The sequence below is a fragment of the Acanthisitta chloris genome, unplaced genomic scaffold, assembly GCF_000695815.1.
Source record: "Acanthisitta chloris isolate BGI_N310 unplaced genomic scaffold, ASM69581v1 scaffold10583, whole genome shotgun sequence".
Lineage (NCBI taxonomy): Eukaryota > Metazoa > Chordata > Aves > Passeriformes > Acanthisittidae > Acanthisitta > Acanthisitta chloris.
In genome coordinates, this window is record NW_008664320.1 from 16,284 (window position 1) to 36,324 (window position 20,041).

Here is a 20,041-nt window from a genome sequence, read left to right on the forward strand (position 1 = left end):
GGGTGCCCACATCAGCAGATGTGCTTGCCAGCCAAGGCATGTTTTGCCCTTGGACTGGGTTAAGATCTGAGCCTAGGCGTCTTACTGTCTATCAAGCTGCTTCATTATATTGGTAGAATATTAGGCTTTGTCAGTGCCCATTTATTCAAGTACCTCTAGTTTTCATGACTTTCTTCAAAAATGCAAGCAGGATTTCAGGTGTAGTGCATGATAAGATGGGGAGCATGCTAATTAATAAAACCATCTAATGAGCTTCAGGAGGAGGAAATTATTGGGAGTCAGTGCTTTACTGCTCACCCAGGAATGGAGAGTGTTGTGCTACACAGCTGGAAGTTGATTCTCCTCTCATTTTCATGGTAGGAGCGGGAGAAGAGGAGTGAGGGGTGCTCATTAGAAGATGACTGAATTGCACAGTTGCAAGGGAGTTCTCAGCAAGGTTATTGTTTTACTGCTGAGCTGCTCTTGCAGATGCAGCTTTAATTTAAACCAGGTCAGTCTCTCCCCTAAAAGTTTCCTCAGCAGGCAAGGCTTGTAATGCCACCAGCATGCCACAACCTGGCATGGTTCTTTGGGTGAAGTTTTAGTTTCTTAGGCACAGCTTCTTCCTCAAGAGTTGGGAGAAAAGGTGACTGGAGCCTGTACAAATGCAGGAGACCACAGTGAGCTCAGAAACCCCCAGGCACTCACTGACCCAGGTTGTGGGGCAGGCTGCTCTGTGGTGCTCCTCTGTTTCTCCTGCCATCACTCATCTGTAAAATGAAATTGGAGGAGCAGTCCCTCCTGGATGTCCAGGACTGATCCCAGCAAGCTAGCCTTTCATTTGGTCTTGGATGAGACATAAAAGGAATGGTGCATTTAATAACATTTATTAATATGACTACTTGTTACGCATTAGTGCTATGGGATTGCTTGCTGAGAACAGTATCTCTAAGGTTACCCACACAAAATCTGCCTTGCAGTATGACATTGAAATTAAAAACTGGGGGAAAAAACCCCAACAAAGTCCTTAGAATTCAAGCAGAAATAATAACTGCCTACAGAATAATCTTCTTGTACTAATCTCTAGTATCTTTGTTTCAAATGCCAGGAATCTATACAACCAATTGCATCAATTATAATGTCATTGTAAAATACTTTATCAGTTCTTTGGCAGATGAGTGTCTATTCCTGATTTGACTTCATTAAAATGTTTTGAAAACACAAGCAATTAAAATACTTTTAAGTATGTTGCTGATACCATTCCAAATGTGTTGCTTCATTATAAATTACTTTTTATGCTTGAGAATATGAGAGAAGCATAATATAAACTCAGGAAGACCTCAAACTCACCCTAGGAAGTTTTTCAAACCAAGAATTTCAGAAGGGACTTGATTGTCATTTCTGAATACCTAAGCAGGACAAAGTTAAGTCTCTAAATTCAAGACGCGTGGTCTCAATGTTGGATATGCTTGAGTTAGGAGGAGGTGCAGATTTCTAGTGGAGAAGGGGATTCACCTTTGAAGGAGGTTTCGTAGGGGAGTGTCTTACAATATCTGGAAAACTTTATGGTAAGATCATAGTTGTCTTCTACATAAAATCCTAGTCTTGTAGGTAGGATCATGGTCATCCTCCAATGTTATTGGCTCTAACTCAGTTGCAAAATGTGAATGTGTTACAGCAGCTCTGGGATAAAAAGCCACAGATCACATTATTTCACAGGGGACCACAAAGATCCCTTCTGAGCTTCCCCCTGTGGGTCTATAGGGTTGGTAAAAAAGACACACAGGTCCCAGAGCCTTGCATCTTGTTGTATTGGTTTATATTTAGAAAAACAAACCAAACCAAGGGCCTGCACTGGAGGGCCTCTTGCTGCCATCTGCGTGTGACAGCTTTAAAACACATGGGGAGCTGAATGAGAGTTTGTTCTCCCAGTTCATTTCCTAGCAGTACTCTGTGCTAGGCTGTAGTGAAACTCTCGCAACATAAATCCTGAGCCTGTTTTAACAACAGCAAAATACTTGATTCCCTATGGCAATGTTAAAATAAAGGCCATAAAATATTTTAATAGGCTGTTAATAAGGGCCACTGCAATCTGGTTCTTGCGTATGTCACTTAAAAGGTTAGAAATACATTATGATGTATAGAAAATAGCCAAATAACGCCACGTAAATTCATGAACTTGATAAGGGATCAGGTGTCACCTGGGATACCTTTAATTACTGCACCAACAGAAAAGCCATTCAAAGGGCAGTGATTGAACCAGATGCTGTGTCGCTGATAGATTTGTGGGCACTGTGCAAGGCTGTAAAAATAAATTTCCCTAACCTTCAGGAACAGTCGCTGGTTTATTGTGCCAGCATGGGTGATTCTGACATTCCTGCACAGGGCACTGGTTACACAGGGGTTTGATGAGTACAGAGATGGTTTATTTTTCACCCCGGTAACTTTTCTGGCTTAGCCCAGCACTTGCAAGAGGCAAGTAGGGTAACCACATATGTGGGCTCTTGCCGCTGTGACGATAGCATCATCCCTATATGTCAGGTTGGTACTGAGCCATTTGAGTGGGTTGTGCCCACTGAGACAGCAAGATTCGTGCTCTAGTCCTGCTTTTGAGGCATGTAGCCAGGAGGAGATGTGTACATGGGATATGTTGTTCAGAGCTGTAAGTTTCTATGCCTGACACTGATACCAGGAGGACAGGCTATCTCCCGTTTCACTGGAGATACCATCACCAAGAGTAGCATGCTTTACCTAGGCTGTTTTGAAAAAGGTCAGTTTGATGTCTTCCTTCAACATATTTACCCATAAATTTATAAGTTTTCATCTAGGGTGGGGATCTCTTCTGCCTTTTCAAGATCTGTGTAGTATGAAGTAACACAGACAAGGATGCCAAAACAGCTGCCTCATGGGTGGTATGTGCAGCATCTGCCCATGCCTCCCCAAATGCAGGGTGGGAAGGGATTTTCCTTCCTAGCCTTTTACAATGGCTGTTTCTGGGTGCTTGAGGTTCATTGTGGTCATTGCTCTTTCATCTCTTTGTGGTTTGTTGCCTAGAGATGGGCAGTGAGGAGCATCATTTAGTCCAGGGTAGCTCTTCACACATATCTCACTCATAGCCCATCCAAGACTGTAAGTGGGATGCAAAGGGTGCACAAAACTGATTCACTGTCAACAAATGTACCCAGGAAGGCATTCTTTCAGAATACTGATTCTCCCAGCCCTTATGAGCTTGCAGGGAAGACAGATCTTTCAAGCCAGGGACTGCAGAAGTTTTTTGGATGGCAAAAGCCTGCTGTGCTGTTTGCAGCTATAGCCTGTGAGGTGGAGTCTGTAGGCATATCAGTGCGATATTGATGCATCCTTGCTAGCAGATGGCTCCTCATGCGGATGTGTTACCAGCTGGAATTCTTTAGAGCAGCTGTGAGGCTGTTTTACCGGAGATTGCTGCCATGTGGAATGATTTCTGAAAACGAGCGGCTCGAAGTCTCTTCTTCATGCTTTTCCATTGTGCTGACTAGATGTTATATGTGCAAAATGTCTCGGATTGTTGCAGGCAGAACTACACTGAATCTTTTTTATATTCACATTCCTGTAGGAAGCCTTATGTGACAAAGGAAAATACATTATATGTGAATAGTCCAGCATGGTTCTTCCATTTTCCATCCATCAACTCCTTTCCAGGTGGTCAGGCCTGTACTGTGGCAGCTTGTGGTCCTCACACACCAGGTTTTCGTCCAACCCATGCCAGATGCTGCAGCATAACAAGCCATCCACATATTTCCAGATGCTTAACCCCCATTCTCTGTGAAAAACAGGGTTTCTGATTAACCCCCTCCTCAAACACCTTTGAGTTGTGTGGCAGTGTAGTGCTTGTTCTGCAGCCATTTAAATACTGCTCATTTGAATCTCCATGGTACTAGTAAAGGGGAAAAAAGGGAAACTACACTCATGGTAATCCAGATGTGCCCTTCAGAATACCTTGTGAAATCTGAGATCTTGTCTTTGTTGTATGCTCTCATTGTGCACAGTGTGAGGTGCATTTGTTGCTGACATGGAAAACAGGTAGAAAATTGGGTGGGGAGAGCAGTTACTTAGTTGACAAAAGGCAAGTCCCACAAGCAGATTGAAAGGATTCATCAACGCGACAGAGCAGCTGCTGCACCTAACGTTACACAGGGCATCTCCAAATGGTGGGAGGGAAGGGGGTGGATCCTCTTTTCTCCTAGCAGAGATCAGAAGCTATCCTTTTGTCTTCTTTACAGATATAACCTTTCCTTTGAAGCTCCCACAGGCACCTGTCCCCTCTCCCCATAGTGCTGCCTGGCTGAAACTGAATTTGTTAGCATTTTCCCCAGCCAGACCAGACTTCCTGACATTCTTCTGTACTGTAGTATGTGGCAATGAGATTTTATTTTCATAGAATGATAGAATTTTAGGGGTTGGAATGGACCTTACAGATCATCTAGTCCCAGTCCCCTCTGCCATGGGCAGGGACACCTCCCCACAAGACCAGGTTGCACAGGGTCTCATCCAGTCTGACCTTGAACACTGCCAGGGTCGGGGCAGCCACGACTTCTCTGAGCAACCTGCTTCAGTGTCTCACCACCCTCGTAGTAAAAAACCTTTTTTTCTAATATCCAGCCTAAACCTCCCACCCTTCAATTTGAACCCATTACCCCTTGTCCTATCATTGCAGTACAGGGTCTCATCCAGTCTGACCTTGAACACTGCCAGGGTCGGGGCAGCCACGACTTCTCTGAGCAACCTGCTTCAGTGTCTCACCACCCTCGTAGTAAAAAACCTTTTTTTCTAATATCCAGCCTAAACCTCCCACCCTTCAATTTGAACCCATTACCCCTTGTCCTATCATTGCAGTTCCTGATAAAGAGTCCCTCTCCTGCTCCCTTGTAGGCCCTTCAGATACAGGTGGGGTCTCACAAGAAATTTATTTGGAAAAGCAACATGTTGGCCATACCTGCCAAGTGCCATTGCAGACCCACCAGAAAGAAGGCAGGAGGCAAAGGGCTCTTTTTGTCCCATTTTATTGTGTTATTATTTTAGCCAGGGTGTACCTTGGCTTGTGCCATAGGCCAACTGGATGGTCTTTGGAAAGCACAACTTCTGGGGACCTCTTCAAAGCGGAGCATGTCAGACTGTAGTCCTGGGTTTGTTGGTAAAGCTCATTCAGTGCAATAGAATCTCACCTGAAAGCCATCCTGGAAATTTAATTTTATTTCAGACAGGGAGAGCCAGGGTCTTAGCTGGGAGCATCTTTCATTGCTAAAGTGGCACTATTAACTAGGGACCTTGAGTCAGTTTATTCTTGGCATTAATCACTGTAGTTTTATTGTAGTTTCTTTCCTCTGTGGAAACCTGCACCCATTTCATCTGCAACAATAAAATAAGGACTATATCAAAAACCTGAAATTCCCTGGAAAAACATGTATTTACTCCAAGCATGCACAATACAAGATTTTCAGCCATTGTAACTGGATACACAAGAACACAAGCTGAAATCCCATTAATGGGGATGATACAGAAATGTCCTGCCTTTAGAAATCAGTCCTCAAATGACCAAATCAAGCCCTCCTCAGCTTGCTAGCTGCCATGGAAGCTTCAAATGGTCTGCTGCTAAAGGCACACAGCCCTGATATAATGGATAAATAAAAAAGTGTATGTTCTCCCAACTTTCTGACTTGGAACAAAACTCATATTGTACCCCTTTATTTTGTAGGGTTTTTCCATGGGAGTCTCTTATTGAAAGACTTGCAGAAATAAATCTGAGAATGTGCAACCTAGCAGCCAAAAGTAGGACCCAAATGTAAAGACTCAGTGTTGATTATTACTATATAAAACCTTGCAAAACCCAATCTGGGCTCTTTCAGGGAGCCTGGCCCAGGCTGGGAGAGGTAAGGAACAAGGAGCATCAGGCACAAAACTGAGAAGCCCCTTTAGAAGATACGCCTCTTTCAAAACCATTGCCATATCCCACTCTCTCCATATGTTGTATGGGTGGAAGTGATTATCTGCTCATTTTCTTGCTTCAACATATGTATTTTATTTAAAGAGACATGACTAATCCCAACCCCCAGATTAGCTTGTTGTTTCAGTCCTGTGGGTTTGCTTAAGTCATAAAAAAACGCCCTGAGTTAGGTAGAAAATTGAAAACAAAGGTTAAATAGAACTTCCAAAAATCATCTGCAGAAATGTTTAAATTAAATCCTTGATTTAACACAGCAGTATTGTGCTGGCAGGAACAGAGGTTTACCGGTCTAGTTTTATTTACTCAGCTGATTGAAATGCAGAAAAAGTAAACGTCCTGGGTTTGGTGCAGTGTGGAATGAGTCTGACTTTTGAAAATGCAAGATTTTTCTCCTTCTGTATGAAGAGCTTACATTGCCAATGCAAAACAGTAATTTGTAGCAGGTATTCTTTTACTAAAGGAAGATTAATCTGTGCTTTGTTCTAGAAACAAGATAAAGTAGGGGGACAGAAAGGTTTATTTCAGCTTTTTTCTATTGAGATTTAAGCCCATCGATTCGTTTGCAGGTCTTTTTTTGTTTAATCATAAAATGCTACAACTTGGAAATAGTTGGTGATGCCAAAGGGACTGGAATTGAGCATTGCACTGGGTTCACCCAGGGGACTGGACTTGCGGAACGCCAGCACATTAATCCTTCATTACCTATGGGTTTGCAGTTGCTTGGGAGTGCACTGAGATGGCATGGTACAGTGAAGGAGTCCAGCCCTTGGGAGCTTGCCCAGCACAGTGTCTGGGTGCAAAAGGTCCAGTCCTTTTTCTTCAGAGTTCTCAGTTTCTCGTGAAGAAAGGGCTGAGGGTTTGGCAGCATGGAGACTCCCTCTTTGGAGTAGCAAGCAAGGAGGGGAAGTTTCATGCACCCATGCAGCTTTGAGGAGGTGTGTGTGGTGGTGTGAGTGGTGAAAAGGATGAGGTACAAAGGGTTTGGAACACAAGCTAGTGAATGCAAATGCATACAGGAGGCACAGTGAGCCTGTGTTTATCCCTGACCTGTAATTTATAATGTTAAATATAACAGACATGCCTGTACAGAGTGAGCTCTCTTCAGAGATTTTCATACAGCCCTACTAACAAAATAGGAAGACTGAGTGGGCTGTTCAGGAATGGGGCATTGAAAATCTTCCCAGCCAGCTGTGCTATATGCAGCATTTTTGGATTCCTCTAACTTCTGGAGACAGCAGGCTCAGAGCACAGCAGGTGCAGGGATGCCTTTTGGAGAGGAATCATCCATGGATTCCTGCTCCAGGAGAGGATAAGCTGATCCTAGAGAGCAAAAAGAGACCCTAAGCTGGTGTTCAGGACTGGATAAACTTGGATGAGAAACAAAGTGTGTTTTTATGGTGCTTGTGATGTGCAGACTGCACATTCTCTTTCACCAGAAATCTTAACTGGAGTGTTTTGCAAGTATCACCAAATGATCTGGGCATTTCAGAAAATGAGGAATTGCTTTTTCTCTCCCTTGGAAAACCTCCCCCTCTGCAAAGCTGAGATGCTAGCCATGGAGTACTGAGCTGGGCATTAGAAACTGCCTGAAGCTTCCCTTGTACCAGAGCTCAGGCTATGAGCTATATGTTTTATATGGCCTTGAGAGAGAGTATCATATCTTCACAAGCCTGATGGTCATAGAATCATAGATTTATGGAATATCCTGAGGAACATCAAAGTCCAGTTGCTGGCCCTACACAAGACCACCCCAAGAATCACACCATGTGCCTGAGAGCATTGTCCAAATGCTTCTTGAACTCTGGCAGGTTTGGTGCTATGGCCACTTCCATGGGGAGTCTATTCTAGTGCCTAATGAACCTCTGAGTGAAGAACCTTTTCATAGTCTCTAACCTTAACCTTCCCTGACACAGCTTCACACCATTGCCTTAGAGAGAAGAGATCAGGTCCTGCGCCTCTGCTTCCCCTCATGTGGAATCTGTAGACCACTATGAGGTCTTCCCTCAGTCTGCTCTTCTTCAGGCTGAACAAGCCTAGAGTTGTCTTGCGTATCCCTGGATCCTGTGTAAGAGAGCAGTATGCTTCCTAGTCCCCTGGGTCACTCAGTGCTGCTCCTATATAGCCTTCATCTGCATCTCTGCATGAGCAAACTTGAACAGGCAGCCTAAAGCAAACCCAGAAAAAGCACTCGAAGTTGGCACAGAATGAATTATTTACAAGCTTCCTACCAAGAAAAGATATGGCACATCAGTATTTTGCCAAAGTGCAGAGTTTGAGAGCACCTTAGAGGCAGAAACCCTGCTGGAAAAACATCTAGACTGCGCTTCTGTCTAGGTGGCTTTTTCCCCCAGTGATGTTGATTGGCAACATCTGAATTTGTTGTAATCTGCTGCTGTTTGAGTTTTTCTCAGAACAGTTTGGTTAATATCTGATTGTTTTGGTTTGGGGTTTTTCTTCTTTACCTATGTTTTTGTGATGGCTGCATTAATGGGGAGTGGTGATTGTAAAGCACTAATATTCCCACTGACAGGTGTTGTCCTTTCTGAATTTAAAAAGAAAATCAATCAGTGGTTATTGATTTGAGAGAGTGTCCTGGAAGATATTAAATACTACAGTCTTTCTGTGAACCCATAAATCATGATTATTGTTTTAAAAGGCTATACATTTTAAGTACTTTGTCAGCAAGCCCTGCTGGTGCTATTTGGATAATACAATATGTATCTAAAGGCTTTGTTGAATCCATATAGTGTGGAAACAATTAGATATGTGGTTACACATCCGTGTGGCTTGAATAATCATGCCATGCCCCTTTGCAAAGTTAGGAGGAAGAAAATAAACAGGGTAAGCAATTCTGAAGGTAATTAATTACTTACAGAAAATGAGATGAGCTTTAAAGAATTCTCTTTCCAATTGCAGTAATTAAGAACAAATCTCAGAAAGCAGGCCGTGACTTCCCTGGGTGAGATGAGGGGAAAGGGATGATGATTCGCCTCTGGCTGAAATGTCCAGCCGTTGGTTGCCCCAAGCACTAGGCTTGGGCATCACACAGGGCCAGGGAAAGTTTGGCCTCTTTTATCTGAATAAAATTTTCCGATCTACCAGGTGAAGTTAAAAATGGCTTTCAATAGATATAAAACTATCCTTATACCAAGAGGTAGGACCCCAACCTTTACATACCTCCAAGGCATGTAAAGCCAGGAGTTTCTCCTGCAAATGAAGCTATGGCAGGCCCACTGACCCCAGAGATGGTTGCAGATGTCTTCGGGGGACTAGCCACCTGCTGTCAAAGATGGTGCGGGAGCCAGAAGATGAGCCGTGGAAATGATGACTTGGAAAGCTGTGTGATGTACACCAGCAGCCCAAGGAGGGAGATTAGGAAGCCATTTGGCTTCATGCCATCAGGGTGGTAACTTTGTCATGAAACGGAAAGGCAAAATCCTTTAAGCACTCTTTTATTGCTTGCTATTGATTTTTCTCACTATGAAGATGCTCCTTCACTAATTAACGATGAACCCATTTGCTTTATGAGGAGAGTCCTGGACTTCCCAACTCCTTGCTGTAGATTTTCAGCAGGTCGATAAATCAATCTGTTCTAATCCTTGAAATTAAAAAAATAAAATAAAAGAAAACAAAATCACTGCCTTGTATCAGCAAGGTACTGGGAGACAAAGTAGCACACTTCGTGTTTCCCTCCTGCTTGCCTGCAGAAGTATCTGTCTCTCTGCTTTATTTGCACTGTGTTAACATTAATTCCATAGGTCTTTCTGAATGCTTTCAAGGAGGCACATCATCCATCTATTTTTATTTCGGTTTCAACTAAAGGTCCACTGTACTCACTTTGGGATTTTTGCTTGCTAGTCAGACAGTTGTGTTGAGGCCCAAGTTCTGAGTCAATGTGGTTACTGAGCATTTTCCTGCTATCTTAGAGATGGGAAAATACTTTTGAGTGATAAATTTAAGTTAGGCAAAGTTAAACCGTAAAGGGTTGAATAAAACGATAAATTTTATGTAGGGCTTTATTAAAGGCTAGGTTTACTCAAAATATGGCTCTTTTCAAAATGTAAGACCAGACATTATTCTTTTTAAATGATAACATTTTGATAACAGGCTTTCTCTGTTCAGCAGCATTTTAGGACCAATTAGTTTGTGAAGGTAAATTCTTGCCTTACTTTTCCTGCTGCAAAAGGATGAAAGCTTGATTCTAGGATGTTGATTCCAGGATACATCTCCAGGATACTGCTAATTTACATACATGGAAGTCATTTGCACTATGTAGTATAAGTTGCAGGTTGTCTTTGCCTCTTGGCTGTCAGTGTAATTGGCAATTCAGTGCCTTGTGACAAAGGGTATCTGTTGGGGTTTTAAAAGGACAGGCAGTGCAAAAGGGATTTCTGAGTTTAGGATGCATAGTGTTTTGAAATTATTTAAGGATCTAAACAAGGATAAGAATAGCTAATTTTAGCAACTTTAAAAAACCCTGAACTATTGGTCTGGAAATACTGCAGGAATATAGAAGGTAATATGAATTCTCATCATTGAAGGAGAAAGTACTCTGGGAAATTTAAAGACATCTAACTTAAATAAGATTTTGGAAGACTTTTACATGATGTGTAATTAACCTTAAGAAGTCTTTGCCCCAAGGTAAAGTCAGGGCTTTTTTTGAGATTAGAAAATGAATTAGATATTTATACAGATTGGAAGACTGTCCGCTATCCATCATCTGGGCTGCAAAGAAACACAAGGGAGGTGAGGTAAGATTTTGCAGGTTAAATGAATAATGCAACCACTAAAGAGCAGCTTTTTATCTTCAAGTATTTGCAAGTGAAACCCCCACCTAAGCCATCATTCAGGTTTCCTCTATAGTCAGTAGTAAAATATATTTCTTCAGGGAATGGCCAAGCCTCACCTACCTTAAATACCTGTTCTTCAAGGGGTTACATTGGTTTTGGGGGATAGCAGTCTTCCGTTAACTATGGACATAGTTTAAATTCAATGGACTATATCCCTTACTGCTAGGTATTGGACAAATTTATCCAAATCTGGAGAAAACACTTTATATGTAGCATCTCAAGCTGTGCTAGGCTAAGTTTTCCAATGTTTTCTGCTTCAACCATTACTTGCTTTTACCACTAGAGAATATAATCTCAGTTTTCCAGTTAGCGTCTCCATTTTTGTGGGAACTGAGACTCTTCTAAGGCTTTTCTTTTGTCTAAGTGATGTTTTTTTATGTATTGCAGATAATGACACTATTACTGCAGCACTGATGGGTTTCACAGACTTTACCAGGGTGGAAAAAAACGTTCTGGAGTAATTTTTGTCAGAAATTGTTGCTTACACAAGTGTTAAGATTCTTGCAACATTTGAGTCAGTAAAATGAAAAGGATTGTATTTCATGAGAGATATAACAGACTAAGTTCTACAGGCCCTATGTGTAGAGAATTAAACTGTTTGGGAGTTAGGCATCTTTGAAAAATCTCACTTCTTTTGGTACATGGATGCTTTGGGCAGTGGATCCTAGGCATATCCACGTTGGAAATGGGGTAAAAACTGCCAAAGTCTTTTTGATAGTTTTCTCCTGAGCTGCTTTGAAGTGTTAGCCTCAAGCTCAAAGGGAATCAGAGTTTACCAATTTCTTATTTTGTCTGTACAAAGATGAAATGGAACCTTCAGATGCCTTGAAGAAAGGCTATTATAGATCGCTGAAAAACTTTATGAAATTCTAGATAGCAGCAACGGCATAAAAAAATTTCCTGATTCTCTATTTTTAAAATCTATCAGTGGCGACTTTTCAATATAAAGTCTTTACCATAAAGCCTGAACACTTGTGAACTTGTAATAGAAATCCACGCCCTGCTCCTACCCATATTGCTGGGCTGACAGCTCCAGATTGTCTCAGGTGTTTTTTTCATTTAATTGCATCATGGGAGAGCTGCAGATTGTCAGTATTGACTGAAGGAGGTCTCAGCATGGTGTACTGGCCCTGGCTACGTTGACAGGAGTAATGAAGTGAACATACTGAGCCAGCCTCCATCTCTGAGACCCGTGGTGGTTTGTTCAAGGGATCACAGGTTCAAAAACTCCATGTCCATGGGGAAGAGGAGGCCTGGGAGGAGACCTGCTCTCCCCACTTGTTGCACGTCACCCACCTTGCAGGCAGACTTACGCACACAGCCTGTCCCAGAAGGTCAGAGAGACCTCAGAAAAATGACTGTTACTAATCTTGTGTCCCCAGAGTAGTAGAAGCTCATTCTAAATGATCCATTTTGACTTCTTCATTACTGTAGCAGGCTGCTTTGCAGTCTTGCCTAGCAGAGGCCTTTCACAATCCTTCCCCATGAAATGGGAGTAAACAGGTCAATGCTTTCTGTCATGCAGGGCTTTAGAAGATCCTCATGCCATTACCTCAAAAATGCTGCAGTCTGACTCATAATGTGCCAACTTGGGAATTCCACAATGAAAAAATAAACGGCAATAAACGATTCCTGTAATATGCTACAGCTGCACAGGTAGAGAGTGCAGAAGGCATGGTGAAGTTTTGCCACTTGAACTCATGGAAGCTTTCTGTGGTGGCTGTGCTGGGGTTTCAAAACTTGTTTTCTCCGGAGACAGCCATGATTTTTAAAAGAGCTTTCAAAGTCAGTTGGCAGCAGCATGATGGAAGCCAGGAGGGGTAGCTGCAGCTCACAGCTAACGATGCCCACTTCTGTGCATGAAGCCAGTTTCCTCGGTCATGTTTCGGCTCCAGGCTGGCTGGTGTGTTCCAAACACACCTGTTGCCAGTCCACCTTTGGTTTTGGTGATGGCTGGTGGGAGAAGGGAGGGGAATTAGCAGTAAACTATATTCTCTATGTCATTTCTAATGTTAATGTTCTTGTCTTTATGTCTACGCATTCTTTAGCTATGAGGATAACAGACCCTTCATCAAGTAAGAATGACCTGAATGGCTGATAAATTTCATTTATCAGTGTGGTCTCATGAACCAGCTGTCAGATCAATACTGAAAAATCATTAAAGCTTCTGTCATTTGCTTTTGAGGCAGAAGAGCAAACTGTGCAGGAAAATGGTCAAGCATACAGCTAAGGTGCAGAGTAAATGTGCTGCATATGTATTGCCAACCAATTGTCACCTTATTTGCTTTATATTCTTTAATTGGGCATTACTTGAATTTGAGGTGAAGGTTCCCAAGTTAATCCTGTGTAGTACAGACTTGTTATACCAATTTCAGCCCTCTGGTCCACTGTGCTCTGTCACTGGGAGTGCTTTATGGTAATATAAATACTGAAGCAAATTTTCAGAAAGGTGCATGGGTGCTATTCCCCATGATTCCCTTTTTAATGGGAGCAGTGCAAGCAAATCTGTGTGCATTGGTGCCTTGGGGACTGTCTTCTTACTCATTGGAGTGCCTAATTGTCCCTAATTGTAAATCACTGATTTTCAATTACACCAAAACATGGATGTTTTTGTTTCTTTATTGCTATAAAATTGCACTACAGGAAAGAAAAACTGTGAAAAAGCAACAGCAAGTCTGTACAAAAGGCAAGACAAAACCCATAAGCTGCATCCAAAAGAAAAACCTGTGAAGAAATCAAAAAATGCTTAGAAATTACATATCTTAGGGCATCCGTGCTCTTTCTCCTGCAACCAAAAAGTAATGAGCAGTAGCACAAAATGGAATTAAATCAACTTTGCAGTAGACTTTCAGTTTGTTCTTCTGGTGAAGAGTCCTTTCTGTTCATTCTTTCAGCACCATTTCCATGTTCTCTTTCATTGCTTGGTTCTGTTTTTATCTGCGGATAGGGATGGAGCTATTCATAGTAATCTCCACGCCCTCTTTATCTCCAGGTCTTGTTTTCTGAAGCACAACACTGTAATGCATGCAGTTTGCACTGTTGGGGGTCTTCAAACCCCCAGATTCCTTTCCATCACTGAAGGTAGCATATTTCCACTAAACAACTGTTTCATTCTTGCACACCTCTGCAGCTCTTTAATCAGGTTCTACAACTGGCTGTGCTTCAGAGCAGAATAGTTTTCTGATGTCCAGGGAACCATTTTTAAAAGACTCTGTAAGTGCAGGAAGCTTTTAGTTGTGGAGGAGAAGAGAAGAGGGATAAAATGTAGTTTCCACTTCATTTGTGGTTTTTTTTAAAAAGTGCGTTTTTTTTAAACTGGCATGCAATTAGGATTATAGTGTGCTCTCACTGTTGGTGGAATCTCAGGGAGGAGCATACCCCAAACAACTAAAGCTGTAAACTTTATCTAGTGGCTACCTTCTGAAGGATTGTCAGAGTGCATTTCCAATTTGCATCGTGCTAAATATTTATTAGTGAGATTGACTGGAAATGCTTCAAAGGAGCTGTTCTGGTCTGCTAGATACATAGTGATTTTTAAAGAACTGTCTTAATAAGTGGTTACCTTAGGGAACCCTTCTGGTTCATGTGGTTAAATAATACATATTTTATAAACTTCAGCAGAAGACTTAATGCTGCATTTTCATTCTAATACCTAAGAAACAAAAATCCAACAGAACACATGAACACAACATTGGTGTGCTTCTGTCTGTGACAAGCCCTGCTAAAAGGAAAAGGATTCAAGGCTGCAGCTGCCATGACATCTCCATAGCAGAGTTCATCTGTCTGATCTCTGCAGGACTGTTTTTTCCCCCCACTTGCTGCTGCTTTGTCTTCCTCCCCCTTGCCCCATGCTCTGCTTAGCAGATAGAAGCCCAGATATGCCCAGATCCAGGCCATGTTTCTACAAGGCTGAAGTGGCTTAGAAATGTAGACAGGTCCTTGTCCCTGCAAGCCCTTCTGCAGCACCCCAGGCTGCTTTGGGGCAGACAGGGAAGCAGAGGTTCTGTCTAACTGCAGTCTTGTCTGCTTTGGGGAACAGAAGTGTTAAACAATGAGGAAGGGGGGCAATGATTGGGTACTGATGCATTCATTTTTATGATGTTACACCTAATGATGCTCGGGGACAGCAGAAGAAAATAAATGCCTTGAGGTAAAGGGCAAACAGATGTCACAGTGCTACTTGCATCCCAGCTAGAAGTTGACTCCTTCCCCTGTGCAGCAGTAGTTCCTTTAAAATTATAGGTAACATAGCATGCAGAAAACAGGGAGATGGCTAGGAGCAGGACTGAGTTCCTATACTGCTTGTCACACTTTCTCTTGTCCTGGTATTGGAAGATCAGTCTCTAAGAAGAGATGACTAAATGTTATTTAGCAATGTAACATGGAATACTTCTGCCATCCCAGCAGAGCTTTTAGCTTTCCTGAAGGCACACAGAAAAAACTAACATGCAGCAGTCATCCTGTGTCCCTGGCTCTGTCCAAGCAGAGAGTCACTGAGAGAAAGCAAGCAGAAACCCATATTTGTTTGAACAACATTTGGGGTCAAGCAGTGGCTGCACCTCTACTCCCACTCCCTTCCTGAGGTGGAGCAGGTGATAATCTTAGTTTTGCAGCTGTTGTGCCCCTCTTCTTCTCCAAGCAGAAGCAAATGTAGTGTGTGAGCGCCTGTATGTGTTTACATAGTTCCCCTCATTGCAGGGTGAAAGAAGTGTGAAGCAGCATCACAGAGAACATCCTTGCATGGAGCCAATCTGGCAAGCAGTGAGGTCTTGCCCACCTGCCTGTAGTTGTTTATCTGGCTTAGAGCCATATAGGAGACTAGCTAAATTGCAGCAATATGTGTGTCTTGGTGTTAAGAGTAAAGAAGCTAATCCAGCTGGCAGTCCTGCCCCAGTGAAACCAGTGGACAGTAAAAAAGTGACATTTACAGCTGTTGTTTCATTTGGTTTATTTTGTTTTCCTCCATTTGCAGAAATAACATCTACATGTCATTTACATGCACACTGCTTTTACATATTAAAAATGAAAAGAGACATTATGGTTACAAATGTGCTTTTGTTATGATAAATTTCAGTGCTCATAACACTTCCATTTCCTTATATTTCCTCAAGCTTGAAGATTTGTATACTGCATCCAGCTTGAAGACAAAACTCCCTATGATTTATTTTAATGTGCTATATTATTTTTGCTAAAACAGGGGCAAAGTCTTCCTGCCTGTAGACATGTGACTTCTTTTCTGTAGATAAAAACTCAATACCTTTCTTTCCCTTTTTGTTTCCCCTAACAGGTCCTGGGTTATAGGTGCAATAGCCCTACTCTGCCTATTAGGACTGACCTGGGCATTCGGACTCATGTATATTAATGAAAGCACAGTCATCATGGCGTATCTCTTCACCATATTCAATTCTCTGCAGGGAATGTTTATATTCATTTTCCATTGTGTCCTCCAGAAAAAGGTAAGACAGATGGTTCCCAGCAGCAAGAGAGGTGGTAATGGAGTGTTTTGTTGCCTAACAACTACAGCATAGCATCATCTATGTGCCCTGAATTCATCGCATGCAGATTTATCTCTGTGCAGCTAATAAGGGTGGCATTTGTAGTGGAAACCAACAAGATGCAGCAGAATGAGGTGATAACAAAGATATGTGGCAGTGGCATTTCAGCAGCCAGGGCACTGGTGACAAATGTGTCAGAGGCAGCGGAAAAGGCTTTACCTGCTGTCTGCCAGATTCTCCTTTCCTGTATGCCAGTGTGAGACAGGAGCAAATCCATGAGCATCTGGAAAGTACTCACATGACCGTGTGCTCACAGTGAAATGGAACTTTACATCCTCATTTGCAGTCCCTGCAGGAAATTACCCCTTTCTGTGGCAATATGTATGGGTTGTAATAGGGGCTGCTTCCCCTGCTTTTCTAAGAACTGAAGGACCTGTGCTCTGCAAAGGTTCATTAGCCTTTTTATTGCTTGGGCCTGATGTGGGCTGTTGAAATCTTCCTGAAAGCAAGCACAGCAAGTGCTTCTTGGTGGAACTTGAAGTATGCCCCAATTAACATTTGCAAGATAACAGTGGAGTAATTTAGGTAAACTGGGGGGCAAAAAAACAGAATAAAAATCTTTGTGTGTATATGTAGATCAAACTTACACCCTCTGACAATCAGTAATAAATATTTTAGGAACCTTTTTGTTCTCTACTGAAATTCAGTAGTACAGAGCTCTCCAATTCTGCATGGCTGCTGATAACTTTGTATGTACATCTTAGTTTCAAAGGGCAATTTCTTTGACCAGTATAAACATAGGGAAGTTTCTATGTGCATACATTGGTCCCAGTTTCTCAGAGTAACAAGTGTCTTTTAGTGAAATGGCTTAGTGAGTTAAGGCAGGACCATGTCAAGGTCTGTTCTCCATATGAGAGTCTCAGGCTTGCTCCTCTGTTACTCACATTTTCTTGTACAAGGAAGGGAGATCTGAACTATAAAAAAATCAGCGAAATTCATCATAATAAGTGAGCTCTGTGAATCATGCCTCTGGAAGGCTCTGCAAAACTGTGCAAAAGTGTCATTCTTGAAACTAAAGGAAGACTTTTGGGGATCAGAGTTTTGTCCACATCTTTGTATCGCAAATTTGTGTATCTGAAGAAATTTTAAAATTTATCTAACTGCAGCTGCCCTCTGATGATCTCAAACCTTTCAGCTGGAAGGTTTCCAGGGAAGATGATAGTAAGAATGTAGGAAGCATCACCATTGCTAATTAAACCAGCAGGTGCCTGTTTGATGAGGAGTTTGAATTTCTGCACCGTTTTCACTGGTCCATCCTCTCACCTCCAGTGCACCTCACAAAGAGTCAGTCCCTAACCCAGCATCCCAACACGGCACCGCAGCCTCCTTGGCTGGCAGGGTGCTTACTCAGCATGGAAAAATCATTCTCTTCTCTGTCTCAAGCCAATCTACACCCTTGAACCATCACTGGTGACTGTGGAATCACTCCTGATTTATAGCTGCATAGAGGGAAGGAGAATGCAGCTGGTACCTTGCTCTGAGGTAGATGCATATCTCTGACCTAAGAGCTGAGGGAAGAATTATTTAAGAGAAGAAAAAAAATCCTTTCCATTGTGGACTAGAAAATCAGCAAAATGCTGCAAAGAGGCAAGCAGTGGGTGGCTAATTAAAGCAATTGAATTATTTTCTCTCAGAGAAGGATTGATTGGGCACTCGAGCATATTGGGCACTTGTGGCATTGTGTTTGTCTCCAGTGCTTAAGGAAAAGTCTAATGAAAAACCTGTCGCTTACTATTTAAACATTTGTTTCACAGTGTTGTGAAATGCTCATAGATAGATTGGCAAAATTTTATGGAGAATCAAGGAATTTCAACTTGTGTTTTGGATATGCATGGGTTTGGGGTTTTTTTGTGTCAGTGGCCAACATGATCCTCTTTTGCCTTTTCTGTACAGTTCGCTCATTTTCAGTCCTGTCCCATCTGGTTTCTGGGTATTGCTGTCTGTCACACCTGAGGCTTAGGTCCTGCCCTGGCACAAGTCAGTATAGTTCCCCTGAAGCAAAGGAGATGGCACAGGTTTGACTGTGATGCCCATTTAAAACAACTGGCTTGCACAGGTCTGTGGAAAGACAGGCTTTGTCCACTCCTGAGTACTGGGAATATAATCTCAAGGCTGCTGGCTCTACAGCTTCCATGAATTTCAATTTGACTGCAAGAAACAATTATTTTTAAAAAATCAATAGCTTTTGTATGTTTCTCTTGGACCTTTTTTTCTTAGTCCTAAGCCAGAAGCAATAACTTTTAATACCTTGATGAGCCAATATGCTAGTTTATATCAAATCTATAAGGATATTAATTTCCAGTCATAAATAGTTTAGTTGTACTTTCTCCCATGTTCCTTTGATGTGTCTCAGAGGACACTATAGCTGGCTGGTGTCAACGAGCAGCTTTGCTGCATAGAAGCAGTCTCTTACACATTGTAAACCATGAGCTCATGCATTGAGAGCATTCTGCTGCAAGGTGTAATAGACTTCTTCCCCACGTACTGCAGCAGCAGTTTTCATGTGCCACTGAGGAGAAACTGGGGGCTCTGTTGGAAATCAGAAGGCAGTGTGTTGAAGGAGGAGCTGCCTGCTAACCACCATTGCACTTTCCTTGTCTAGGTACGCAAAGAATACGGAAAATGCCTGCGCACGCATTGCTGTAGTGGAAAAAGTACAGAGAGTACTATTGGCTCAGGAAAAACCTCGGGGTCAAGAACACCTGGAAGATATTCCACAGGCTCACAGGTAACGACACTTCTTGTTCGTGCCCTGGTGATTCGCACCACCACATCAATACCCTTAACAGCTTTTCTGGGAGGAATGCCCCTGTCCACACCACAGCAGCTGCCTTAGGGCTCTCCCCAGTGCATCAGCAGAGGTTTCCCTCCCTTCTGGACCTGAATTCAATACAGTGAGATGTGATGGCAATTAGTGCCTCTCCAAGAACTTTCTAAATAATTGTGTTGAGAATAAAAAGTCCAAACTCGCCTTCCACAGAGAGGTGGGTGATCTTCACATGAGGTGTCCTGCCTGCTCTCCACAGGAATCAGGAGCTAGGAGCATTTTGTGAGCTATGCTGCATTAATCACAAGATGGAGGTTGTCACCACTATTAACATGTAGAGGGATGAAGCTATACCGACCAAGTATTTTTCCTGCTTAAAAAAAAAACCAAAAAACCCCCTGTACAAATTTCTTGCAATAGCCTTCACAGTGAAAGGACTTGCTTTCTGGCATTCAGTGGTTTGATCAACTCCTTGCCTCACTCAATTTGCTTTAGTTTATAAACCTCCTAGGAGAATCCACTGGGGTCAGATTATCTTAGTAAATTATTGGATTTGTTATGCTTTGGTCACCTGAAAATTCAAGTTTGCATAGTTTGTGCATTTAGCAATTTTGAAGCTAACTTGTATGTACAGATGCAGATTTATAGACAAAAAGTTCATATAAAATGAAGAAGCTTACTTCTTAATCAATAGAAACCAAACACAAATTTATCCAGTATTAGTAATGGAAGTAATCATGCATGGTGGTTCCACTATGACACTACAAAAGACATACAGCAAGTTACAGTTTATAACTTCACAGAAAAACCTAATTTGCAATTTATGTCTTGGAACAAATTATTATTTATTTCCTACGGTTTACGAGATGTCATCCAAGAGCTCCACTTTAGTATTTTCCTAGGTCTG

General features: G+C 42.2%; 1 protein-coding gene across 1 annotated transcript in view; it reads left to right on the forward strand.

Moving 5' to 3' along the window:
• The window catches only part of LOC103799008 (latrophilin-3), a gene marked incomplete at its 5' end in the record, with an annotated part of 55,150 nt that overhangs the window by 10,152 nt on the left and 24,957 nt on the right, over positions 1–20,041 (forward strand). Inside the window, 3 exons of the mRNA XM_009071299.1 lie at positions 12,861–12,887; positions 16,100–16,268; positions 18,970–19,095. Coding sequence (XP_009069547.1) covers positions 12,861–12,887; positions 16,100–16,268; positions 18,970–19,095 — 322 coding nt within the window. The remainder of the gene's footprint in view (positions 1–12,860; positions 12,888–16,099; positions 16,269–18,969; positions 19,096–20,041) is intronic.